The sequence below is a fragment of the Fistularia commersonii genome, chromosome 26, assembly GCF_037954325.1.
Source record: "Fistularia commersonii isolate RoL2024-O1a breed Wild chromosome 26, RoL_Fcom_v1.0, whole genome shotgun sequence".
Classification (NCBI taxonomy): domain Eukaryota; kingdom Metazoa; phylum Chordata; class Actinopteri; order Syngnathiformes; family Fistulariidae; genus Fistularia; species Fistularia commersonii.
The window spans coordinates 321,773-334,532 of NC_141309.1; the positions used below are offsets into that span (position 1 = coordinate 321,773).

The 12,760-nt window shown below is 49.2% G+C and overlaps 1 protein-coding gene across 2 annotated transcripts; it reads left to right on the plus strand.

Moving 5' to 3' along the window:
- Positions 1-1,630: 1,630 nt before the first annotated feature.
- letm2 (leucine zipper-EF-hand containing transmembrane protein 2) lies at positions 1,631-12,726 on the plus strand. 2 transcript variants are annotated; one of them, XR_015108763.1, is made up of 11 exons: positions 1,631-1,872; positions 2,535-2,599; positions 4,596-5,097; positions 6,316-6,459; positions 7,560-7,703; positions 7,839-8,042; positions 8,829-8,948; positions 9,221-9,340; positions 9,466-9,564; positions 10,082-10,376; positions 10,916-12,726. XR_015108763.1 is itself a non-coding variant. In XM_086173307.1 (11 exons), the coding sequence occupies exons 2-11, from the start codon at positions 2,553-2,555 to the stop codon at positions 10,970-10,972; spliced, it is 1,506 nt and encodes a 501-aa protein (XP_086029433.1). In that variant the 5' UTR covers positions 1,631-1,872; positions 2,535-2,552; the 3' UTR covers positions 10,973-12,726. The 2 variants fall into 2 exon arrangements, 1 of the variants encoding a protein (XP_086029433.1); XM_086173307.1 differs by having other exon boundaries at positions 10,082-10,150.
- The last annotated feature ends 34 nt before the right edge of the window (positions 12,727-12,760 follow it).

A 12,760-nucleotide genomic window follows, 5' to 3' on the forward strand; every position in this document is an offset into this window, starting at 1 on the left:
GTCAGTGTCATGCAAATGTTGTGAACATATCCAAGCTTCATCCTGTCAGGAAAACATGAGGATCTGCTCAATGGAGAAATTGAAAGCAAACCGTGATCCTTTTCTTTTACGCTGCCTGAATAGACGGCAGGAACAATTCACTCCAGGTAAAGCTCTCATCGCTCACGTGGTGATCAACAGGCCGGTGAAGGTGCAAAGACCCGAGGTGACGACAACCATCCTTTCACAGTCAGTACGGCAAAATGAACCGGACTATAATGGCACTCATATCGACTCCGCACTTCTGACAAAAACATTATAAATGTTTTGATAAAATACACAATACTTGTATGTATTCATTTTGTATTTGTTTGCTTTCTTATTCATTGCCCATGACGTCTATTCACCACGCACATTCAAAGAGGCGGCACTTCCACAGCATGTGAAGGTCACCTGTGCATGAACAAATACCAGTAATATCTGCATGTTACTTGTGCAATAACAAATAAAACATGAGTAATATCTGCCTGTTACCTGTGCAATAATAAATAAATACCAGTAATATCTATTGTTGCTTGTGCAATAACAAATGTCAGTAATGTCTGCATGTGACCTGTTCAATAGCCAATAAATACTCGTAGTATCTGCCTGTTATTGGTGCAAAAACAAAAATATACCAGTGATATCTGTTTGTCAGCTGTGCACTAACAACTCAATACCAGTAATGCAATAACCTATGCAATAACAAATATATACCAGTAATATCTGCCTGTTATCGGTGCAATAACAAATGTCAGTAATATCTGCATGTTACCTATGCAATGACAAATATATACCAGTAATATCTGCCTGTTATCGGTGCAATAACAAATAAATACCAGTAATATCTGTTTGTCAGCTGTGCAATAACAACTAAATACCAGTAATATCTGCCTGTTTCCTGTGCAATAACAACTAAATATCAGTAATATCTGTTTGTTACCTGTGCAATGACAAATTTATACCAGTAATATCTGCCTGTTATCGGTGCAATAACACATAATATATATTGTTACCTGTGCAATAACGAATGTCAGTAATATCTGCATGTTACCTGTTCAATAGCCAATAAATACTCGTAGTATCTGCCTGTTATCGGTGCAAAAACAAAAATATACCAGTGATATCTGTTTGTCAGCTGTGCAATAACAACTCAATACCAGTAATATCTACCTGTTACCTGTGCAATAACAAATATATACCAGTAATATCTGCCTGTTATCGGTGCAATAACAAATATATACCAGTAATATCTGCCTGTTATCGGTGCAATAACAAATAAATACCAGTAATATCTGTTTGTCAGCTGTGCAATAATAGCTAAATACCAGTAATATCTGTTTGTCAGCTGTGCAATAATAGCTAAATACCAGTAATATCTACCTTTTACCTGTGCAATAACAAATAAATACCAGTGATATCTGCTAAATAAACCCGCTACTCTCGGTCCCCCAGTTCAGCTCTCTTCCAATCCCCGGCAGGCCGGCTCGTCTTTCTGCCACAGAGTGAGACATCACTCTTCTTCACTACGATCTTCGGTTGTACGTCAGCGCTCAACATGTACGCACGATCCGCGCGGTCCGTCCGGCGCATGCGCAGAGGCGCAGTCAGCCTCGGCCGTCCGAGCCCAGTGACGGCTGCGCTCCGCTCGGCGCAGATCCGCTCAGCGCAGCGCAGCCAGAAGGACGCTCCGTCACCCGCAGTAATAACCCGACGTAAATGGGGTTATTACCCCGAGAAACGTCGCTTCCGTCTTACCCGTTCACCCCAACCGATGGATTATATTGTTCGTGGCCCGCCGAGAAGCCTTCCTGCGCCCCGTCAGCAGTTGTAGCCCGGTCTTTGACGCTGGAGGTTAGTAGGGTCGCCATTTCAGCTGCTAGCTTTAGCCAACAGCAGGCTAGCACGCCTAGCTTACCGGAAAGGCTTTAAACTGGAAGGGAAAAAATGACATTGCAGTACGTGTTAAATCGTAATTACCGGTCGGTTTCCTTTCTACACCCATGTAATGTCGTTTCGCACGGGGCGAGAGGTGAGTTTCGGGACTTCTATGTAAGCGTTAAGCTTATACCTCAATCTGACTGGAATTGTACCCCAAAGAATGTCGTGTTTGAATTAAAAGTGTCACCAGGAGACGCCCCTTCCTCGGTAGCGAAACACACGTCCCCTAAAAGTAGACGTATGTGTGTTATGACGTAGCTTATAAGATCATCGTTTAATCAAATCAATCAATCAATCGGAGTATCGGAGGTAACCGATAAGTCTAATGTCGTGTGACTGTGAGGCCGTGTGAGCACGGTTGTAGCGGGTTATCTCGTGTTGTGCTATCTTTGCGTCAGCACGCTAACGTTAGCGCTGCCATGTTACGTAATAAATGCTTAGCTAACGTTCACGCTCGTCGGTTGCTCCCGATCCGCGTGTTCGCCGTGAGTCTCAGCCTTCGCTCCGCCGTCCAATCACCGGCTCCGGTGCCGCAGTAACCGGAGCTCTGTCCGCCTCTCCGTGTGCCTCCGCAGAAAGCCTGAGCTCCTGAAATGGCTGCGTTCAACCACCAGCTGATGCTCGCCGTCACCCGGTCGAGGTAAGGAGCCGGAGGCGCCGCTGCTCTGCACGGAGCCCGCCGGGACGGGTGTGTGACACACACGGATCCAGACTGGTGCCCGAGAAAACACTGGAAGCCCTGACAGTACACTGGGAGAGGGGGGGTTATTTATGTGTTAGCTTTAGCATCTTGCTCGTAGCGTGCTCCTACTGTCGATCTGTTTTGTTCACAAAATGTGCACACTAATGCAACAATGACCATAATACACTCCATGCATTAAACATGAGATTCACAACAAAAAAGGTCATAGCCTCCTATTAGTGGCACTATCATGTTTATTATAAATAGTCTTGCTGTTTTTAATATGAACGGTGCCTGCAGCTTAAAGTGATACTGTCACACAGCAGGCATACAGTCAGAGTCATGGGTATCATATTTAGCGTTGCACTTGGTCCTACTGGGGACGTACACACCGCTGATGTCGACCTGCAGTCACATTTGGAGCAGCCGCTGCTGTCTGCTTTGCATTACGAAGCTGGACAGAGCGCCGTTAGTGATATTCAGACAAATATCTCAAATAGTTTGTCGGGAAATGGGAAGATCCGTGAGTAAAATGTGCCGTGGTGCGGAAAGTAATATCAAGCTAGGGTTCAAAAAGTGTCTGTGGACAACCAGCCAGTGGAACACGATGCCATGGTACCAAAGGTGAGCAGTCAAGACAAGCCGGGATTGAAGACCTTTTCTCAAGAAGATGCAGAGCAGACTAACCCGCCCGGGTTGACTGGTTACATAATGTACCTGAAGGAGACGCACCGACACTGTTAAAATTTGTCTGTCTGAAACTATGAGGAGTCTCCGCTTGGTATCTGCTGCTGTAAGGACAAACATACGCCCTACCTTCCCCTAACCCTAAAACTGTAATTATCTCGTCGTTGCCGAGATTAACCGTGAGTTTGAATGCCAACGTCGGGAATAGTGAGATCTGTCGATCGACGGTCGCAGGCTCCCCTGTGCGGAGGAGACGTTCTCGCCGGTAGGCTTGCAGTGTTCATCATCAGACTGGAACATTCAAGGAGTATCAGTGAAAGCTCATCACCAGGTCACATCTTGGATGGGCTTCTGACGCACTGTGGTTTCTACTGGACAAGATCAGACACTGCTGCTAAGTTGAAGTGTCTGAAAAAAGAGGCAGCTGTCGGTGTTTGGCGCCGGAGGCCTCAACATGTTTGGCTTCGGCTCCCGCCAGCTTAACGTACAGTACGGTGATGTGGAGGAGGAGAACGGGACCTTTTCTCTCTATTGTTTTCAGAATAAGGATCACGTGACTGGACTGGGTAACTGAGCTCGTGTGGCTGGTAACCTGAGACACACGTCGCCTTATTGACCAGTTAATCAGCATAAACATTCTTTGATGGTGTATGTACCTGGCGACCTTTCAGCTGGGACTGCAGACGTCTGTAGGAGGTGGATTAGCGTTGCTCGCAGCAGACGGCTGCTGCTCTACCTGCTCAGGTAGTTAATCATTGCAGTGTCGGAGTGAAGGGCACACAAGTGTTGCCTGGTGTGCGCACACATGCACTAAAAACAAACACAGTAATAAAACCATGAGCAGAACACTTACATTGTTTGGTTTGGTGACGGCCTTCCAGCACACACTTCTTCTTGTGTGACGTGACACATGTTGTATAAAGCCTTCAGTCTTTACACTTTATACCTCTCCACCTCTAGAGCACAAAGGGCCAGCTCCTCTTACCTCGTGCACACTGAAGATACACCAAGACTCCACTCCCTTTTATCAACACAACCACTGAGAGAGAGAGAGAGAGAGATATTACTCCTTCATGATATGAAGTGGTAGATGCTCAGACATGCAACTGCTTGAAACTTAATCTTCAATTAGACTGTAATTGATAGTTAATTACCTAATATCTTCAACTAGTATGCAGAAGTTGTAGCATAATCAGTTTTTTGCAAATGAATGTGTCCCATAATGATATGTAATAGCAACCCTTTTTTTTCTCTTCGTTGTCAACAGGGGATCATATTTACTTTCAAAGAAGCACAGCTGCTCCCTTCTATCTTCCAAAGCGTACCTCCACATAGACCCCGGCCGCCACGTCACCTCGCCACACCCGGCCAAGCACTCCCGCTACGGCTCCCCCCAGTGCTACCGGGGTGGCGCCCTGGGCCGCGGCCACAGCTCTGCCCTTTTTGCTCGCTCTCTTCATAACTCAGGTGTTTGGCTCCAAGACATAAAGGCAGACGATTCGAAGGCCCCCTCTTCTTCTTCAGGACAGGACGAAGCCAAAACAGACTCTGTGGGCGCCGCGGCCCAGCCCGGGCCGGCTCCCGTCCCCACGCCCACAGCGAGCGCCGCCGCCGCCGTCGTGAAGAAGGCCCTGCATCAGAGGGTCGTCGACGAGTTGAAGCATTATTACAATGGCTTCCGGTTACTTGGCATCGATATCAAGATCGCGGGCAGGATGGTGTGGAGGCTGCTGCATGGACAGCTCCTCAGCCGCAGGGAGAGACGGAGGGTAAGAGCCCAACGCCCTACAACAAAACTGAATCCAGTCTCTTTAGGATGCTTACATTATATTTAGGGCTGCGATAAAGACAAAAATGGTTCAGATTTACAATACTACTATTGTTTTCCCTTAAAAAAAATCAACTGACTTTGTAGCTTTCCACCTGGAGACATTACATACCTGAAAACCAGAAGCCCTTTTGCAGTGTAGACAGCGTTGGCTTATCATTTCGTGGCCTGAGGTTATGACAACACGCCCGTCTGGTTCCTCAAGGCCAGTCTGGCTTCCCTCTCCTCGGTCACAGCCACGGCTGCGTCTGCTCTACCTTTTTAATCAGAGTACACCCCATGACATGAATCACATTTGGTTTAAGTGTCTGCTCTACCTTTTTAATCAGAGTACACCCCACGACATGAATCACATTCGCTTTAAGTGTCTGCTCTACCTTTTTAATCGGAGTACACCCCACGACATGAATGGCATTTGATTTCAAAGTTCTTTTCCCCCTCTCTGTCCTTGAGGAATGTGGACTGAGTGCCCGTGGTTAGAATAAGTGTGAGAAATTGCACTTTTACAGTTGTGTGTGACGCCGGTCACACGGGCTGCTGGCTCAGTTCATGTCCCAGCTTTGTTTGGTCCACAACAAAAGACAAACTAACAAGCTCATTGTCCACTGACCCACGTTGCGTGCTAAGCTAAAGATAATGCTGTATGTTCATCACGGTTTGGTCTGTTGCCGGTCCATTTTATCGTCTATTATTTCCTGCTTCAATACAGGGCAAAGATGGTGCAGGTTAATGTTTGTTGTTAACCTTGTTTGCGACCCCTGCAGAAGATCTCTGTCCTTTACTGAACCGATGAGTTACCGGCATATTAGAAACAAATACTGGCTGATTTCTGGTCATATGTAATATATGAGAGCAGCTCCCGCCAAAGCAGGGTTCTAGGAGTTTTGATTGGCCTGAAAGATGCGGTATAGAATTATCTGACCGTCTTCCCGGCGTAGAATATGAAGACACGGGGTTGCAAGAAGGTCACGATTTACACCCTCCACCATTTTAGCTCCATTATCCGAGCTGTTTTTAGTCAGCGGAACTGACAACGCTAATCTCTGAATTCAACAGTCAGGTGTGTCATCTGTTCTGCACGCTGTCTTGATTGTAACCTCCGGTCCTGGTTTCCAGCCCGCTTTTGTGACGCGCCGCCATTGTTTTTGTGTGTCGACAGCTGATGAGGACCTGCGCTGACCTCTTCCGTCTGGTGCCCTTCATGGTATTTATCATCGTTCCCTTTATGGAGTTCCTCCTGCCAGTCTTCCTCAAGCTCTTTCCAGAGATGTTGCCCTCCACCTTTGAGACAGAGTCCAAAAAGGCATGTGTACATGCACACACACACACACACACACACACACACACACACACACACACACACACACACACACACACACACACACACACACTCCCATTGTGGTGCTGGAATGTCCTCGCAGTAGGGTTGACTGTGATTACCTGCGTTGCCTCAGATATGGCTGCTGTCACCAGTATCTGGGCCGTTTGCTGGCAGCTGTCTTATCTTTGCTCAGCATTTTTCTCTGGAAGTTGGGAAGGTGCACTTGAGCTGCCAACGTGTTTTGACAAACCTTTATAAACAACTGCATTGATCATCAGGGGGAAAAGGCCTCATTTGTCGGGTTGTGCAATGTGAGCATTCCTATTATTAACTTTAAGCGTCCTGGATGAGAAGCAGCAGGCTGCTGTTTGTGGTCCAATGAACTGGAGGATCCTGATGTTCCCTGCTGGTTGTGGAGCACGCCTGGATGGTTAGCAGATATGCTCCCCAGCTCTTAGGCTTCACAGAGGTGTTAGGCCTCCTGTAGGACATGGGAATGGGCAGAAAAGATCCCGGCCGTAAAGCACAGAGTGCAAATGCTGCCGCCAGTTGGATGGGACTCACTGAAGCGGCGTAAATACAGTCTCCCAGCTTTTATAGAAGCACAATTGGACAGTCAAAGAAGGAGGAAGAGCTTTGTGGCGCTCACTCGGACTACTGCTGTCCGTCCACTCCCTCTTCCAAGTGCGTGGACTTTGTGACGGTAACAATCGATCCGTGGCTTCCGTGTGACGGCAGGGACGGACGAAGCTCCGCTCTGGGCCAGCCGTCTGCTGACAGCCATTACCACTCATGTGTTCGCCGATAACTAAACTTTCCGCTCGTCCTGCGATGTGTTTATGTTATTCATGTCAAGCCGGACGTGTTTTGAAAGCGCTCGCACCCCTCAGTGCAAAGCACAGAAGAAAACCAAAGAGCATATTCAAGGCAAACAGTTTGGAGGAATAGAAGAAAAGTCCAGATGAAACATTTCGTCTCGTTTCTCTGTTCAGCCGGCGTTCAGCCGTGGGTCTGTTGAACTGTAGACAGTCCAGTTTTGCTGCTTCTTTACTAGCGGACTCATTTTCCCATCTTCTGAGCAGGAGGAGAAGCAGAGGAAGGGTCTGGCTGCCAAGCTGGAACTTGCCAAGTTTCTTCAGGAGACCATCGCAGAGATGGCTCGCAGGAACAAGGCAAAGGCCCAGACTGAGGACGACACTCAGCGCTTCTCCACATATGTCCAGAAGGTAGAGCCGTAACGCAGAGACGCCTCAGACGGTGTCGGACGTGTTTCCGTCGACTGTTCCACCTTTGCATTAATGCGCTTGTGTGTGTGTGTGTGTGTGTGTGTGTGTGTGTGTGTGTGTGTGTGTGTGTGTCAGGTGCGGGGCACCGGCGAGCAGCCAACCATAAAAGACATCGTGCGCTTCTCCAAGCTTTTTGAGGACGAGCTGACCCTGGAGCACCTGGAGCGCCCCCAGCTGGTGGCTCTGTGCAAGCTGCTGGAGCTGCAGCCCATCGGAACCAACAACTTGCTGCGTTTTCAGCTCATGATGCAACTCAGGACCATCAAGTCAGACGACGAGGTGAGAAGGAGGGCCGGAGCTGCAGGACGCTTACGGTCGTTATCTGTGAGAGAGAACGAGACGTGAATGTAGATTTGATGAAAACGCATTTCTTCTCCCCCTTCCCACTACTGGATTTATATCAGATTTCCAACGCCCCTGAGGTGTCCTCTCAGGGTTTTTTGTTGGGGTGGGGGTGTAAGTTTGTAGATCAGGGGCGTCCAACGCGTCGATCCCGATCTACTGGTCGATCGCAAAAGCAACACGGGTCCATCGTGGAGCCCCGCCTTTCAAAATGAACTCTACCGCGCAACGTAAAAACTCAACCGCGACTCGCTGAACATATGACAGTACAAGTAGTGTGGAAAGATGGGATGTTATTACAAATAGCCGTTAGCGTATCATCCATCCCCACTGTGGCATCGACGCGCTTGATTGACATACAGTACAGCCAATCCCAGATCTGGATACAAACACCGTTCCACCGTGACTGATGGATTTGGAAGTGTGTTAGAGTTTGGGCTACCTGATAGTTTACTGAGCCCATTCGGTGCAAGACCTCATCAGAGGAAGGACAATAATGGAGCTAATGTAAGCTAATGTAAGCACAATTATATTGTGCCATGTATGTTCAGGCTGTTATGCAAGGGAAACCACGCACACACACACACACACACACACACACACACACACACACATATATGTGTATATTGCTGGTAGATCATTTGGACTTGGTAATTTTATGAGTAGCTCGTCGCTGATCCGACAGGGTTTTGACAAACATTTGTTGCCTCCATTCCTGGACAGATGATCGCCGCCGAAGGCGTGCCGGCCATGAGCGTCTCGGAGTTGCAGGCTGCGTGCCGCAGTCGAGGGATGCGGTCTCTCGGCCTCACCACCGACCAGCTACGCCTGCAGCTGCAGCAGGTGAGCGGCTTCACGTCAGCGCTCGCTCCGATCGTCCGGGGCTCCGATCGTCCGGGGCTCCGATCGTCCGGGGCTCCGATCGTCCGGGGCTCCGCCACCGTGATCGTCCCCCGGAGCCCAGCAAAGCGAGCGCCTGCAGATGCACGGCCACGTTTAGATTTTTAGATTACAGTTACGCTACCGTTGCGGTAAACTTCTTCGGTAAACTCCGATCTCCGCATGTCGGCTCAGTGATGGTGAGCGATGGCAGCTAAACGTTGTCCTCCTTCCAGTGGCTGGACCTGCACCTGAAAGAAAACGTTCCTCCGTCGCTGCTGCTGCTCTCCAGAGCCATGTACCTGACTGACCTCAAGCCCAAAGCCCCGGTCATCCCTCCTGTTCCCAAACTGGAGGTTTGCCACCGTCCGTCCTCTGCTCTATCACTGCACACAGTCCACAGATTAGACAAACGCCACGAGTAGTTTAAGGCCTCTGTTTTGGATGACGTGACATCAGAGTTTGTGTTTTATTTTTCCAGAAAGCTCCGCCTCCACCCGTCGGGAATTCGGGGGCAAACGTGGCGGCGGTGGGCTCAGACGTGCTGACGGACCCGGCCCTCGTTATCAAAGACAGACCGGTGCGTCCAGCCAACACACACACACACACACACGCGATGTCACAAAGTGCAGGGTCGGGCCGAGGCGCCATAAAGAATGCCACAGCACCAGATCAGCCAGAGCTATGGGGCAGCTTCAGGCTGCTGGAGCCCCATTATATTATAGTTGAATGTTCTCTGGGCCGTCGGGCGACCTGAAGGTGGGAGGCAGGAATGAAGGTCAGGCTGACTGTTTCTGTGTCAGTGCTACATTAAAAGCTACATGTTCTTGGTTTCTCCGCCTCCACCTTTCCTGACCCCGAGCTAATGTCTCATCACATCCTCCATGGAAACATGAACATGATGTTGATCTTTTAGCTCCTTTCTCATCCTTTCACACATGAGGGCTGCATTCCGCTGTGAGGGGAAGCGGCTTCAAAGTGAACGATGTTCAAAGTGAACGCGTGGCTGGAAAGGCCACTTCTCCATTTTTGCTGGATGTAAAGATATCGGAATATGAAATGAGTTGCCCATTTTTCTGCTTTTATTCCCGTGCCAGGTGGAGGAGATGAGAAGCAAGACCCCTGGCGTGCCAGATAAACCTCTTACGGCTGCTGAAGTCCTTCAGGTGAGCAGAGATGTAACATTCTGGGACCCATTAAAGTAGGAACTTCCTTCCGATTGGTAAAACTAAGGAGACGCCAGCAGCCTCCATCTAGTTCTCTGCAGGTCTGCGGCTGTAGGCGCCACATCCGCCCTGAGGGTGTCGATTATGGGTCCATTGAGAAGTTCTAAGACGGTAGTGGAAGTGTCTGTGAGACACGGAGACCGGAGAGGGATTGATGCCAGACTCTGTAAGCTAGTTAGCACTTCCCGTCTTTCTTATTTGTCACACAACACGCTAATCTCGATAGCTATTCTGGGACGGACGCTCCTCTGGATGAAAACCTAGCGGAGCACCGCAAACTCTCTGCATTACACGCCCGTCAACGCGTCATATCAAATTAGATGGAGCTCCAAATTGCAGATACAGTATGTACAAGTACAGGCATGCACAGATGTCCGCCATATCTCTTCCACGAGCTCGCTGGCATTTGTCCGCCACGACATGAAACTGCAGTGTGATGCCGCTGTTTGAGTCGGATTTCACATTTAGGATTTCAATCGTTTTGACAAATACAACTTCAGCTTTGGTGTCACTGACTAGCATTTTCTGCAGAATTAAAGCTGCAATTGTCTGTTTCCTTTCCTTCTTTTAGACACACACACACACACACACACACACATACACACACACACACACGCTCTGGGAGCTGTTCTTCCCTGACATCAGTTGGTTCAGTGGAAGCTCTCTGTACTGCAGCTAAATGTTGTGATGCCACTCTCTCCCCAGGCTAAAGTAGCGACAGAGGTTTCCCAGAAGAGCAAGATGAGTGCCAACGGCGTGTAAAGTGGAGCGGGAGCCTCGACGCAAGAGAAGAGCTGGATTTAACAGCCGCCGTCCTCAGGGTGGTGAATGGCGTCACACGGTGCCCCGTTGTCGGTGCACACTTCTGTAGCGCCCTTCCGGAAAATCCCCCATCATCCTCTTTGGACCGGAGAAGAAGTCTGACTCTCCTCGTTGTCATCAGACGTGTTAGTTGCCAGATGCTATCGGTCTGAGTGCTGTCGAAGTCTGCTGCCATTTCTGCTTACCTTCATCCCTCCATTTTCACAAGAACGCACTCCTCTTCGAGTCCGGATGAATGCGCTGTAACCGGTCCTGGTCCTGGTCCTGGTCCTGGTCCTGGTCCTGGGGTCTCCCTGCGGCCAACACGGTCTCCCTCTTCCCTCCTGTAAATTTGTAAATATTCTGTATATTATAGCTGTCTTACACCACTGCTGCAGCAGCTTTGTACAGTTTGCTATGCAAAGGCCTAACAACTCATGAATTTTTTTTAAGTTAGCGGTTTTATTTGCACAAGTGAACTCCGGTGTAGCAGGAGCCGGCGTGAGAAGTCAGCGGCCGTTCAGAAATGCTTTTCTTAGCCTCGTGTCTTTGAGCTGGACTGAGCCCACGTGTCGCAACCAACATCCATGGCGACACGCTGGCCAAGCTCTGGCGGTGTTGCTAAAGACACTGGCTCGGCGTAAAGGTTCCCACCCCGTTTTGAAACAGTTAGGAGGCGTACGTGCACGTCGGCACGGAGACGGACGAATGACAAGTCGCTCCTTTAAAGTACAGCCGGCCACCGCATGGACAACCTGTAAAGTTTGAAAGTTCCGTTGGAATGTACCGTTGGTGTTGTGTTTTAACACTGTAATATTTGGGATTTTGTTAAAAAGAGAAAATACTTGACATTGTCCATAGAAATTAACTTAAATATGACGCTTAAAGTCACACATGGGAGTAAATGTTTCTATTGTGGCTCTAAAAGAGGTCAGTGTGCAGGAAGCTCTCAGTGGAATCTCCTGAGGCCACCTGAGATGTGCTCCACGCTCTACGCAAAGGATTCTTTACAAGGAAAGCAAAAGCTGCTATGAAGGTTTATTTCTTCTGTGCCTCGGTTTGACGGGTGAGAGGGTTCACGTGTGCGTTTGACATGAGAAGCCAAACCGTCGATCATCGTACCGAACCGATTCGCGATGCACTTCGACCTTAAACTTCGATCTGGAAATTGCCCAGTTGAACCTCGTCTCTGGACCAGAAGGTCCTCGTCCCCAAATGAATCAACACCGCAAGCTGCGCCAATAGTCTCACCCCCTGGATGAGAAGGAGTGAGAGTATTGGCTGGAAAAGAATCCAAAAAGTAATGTCATTGGCTGCGTTTGGACCCTTAAGGTGACGGCTCCTTTCCGACGAGAATCAATCCTCTTTTGGAACAAGTTTTTCAAGAAGAGCGCCGCCGCCGGCCCCTAAGTACGTACGTTGCCGTTCTGAACCGGCGGTGTAAACAATTCCGTGCCAAATTTGTGGTCGAGCAATTGGAGAGTACGGACCGGCACCGATGTCCTCCCGAACCCCCCCGCCCTGGCACTCTGTGGATTAGCATCGGCGTGCTTTTCATTCAGCCTCTGTGTTTGTCCGTGACGCCGGCCCGCTCGGGGAAACACGAGAGGCCGCCGAGCCGTCCGGATTCATGACGCGCCTCGGTCCCGATGGCGTCGCTCTCCAGCCTCACGCGATACGGGAATTAAGATTAAATTAAAATGACCGAACCCCGAGCACTCGTGTCCTGCTTTCTTTGTTGGACTTTGA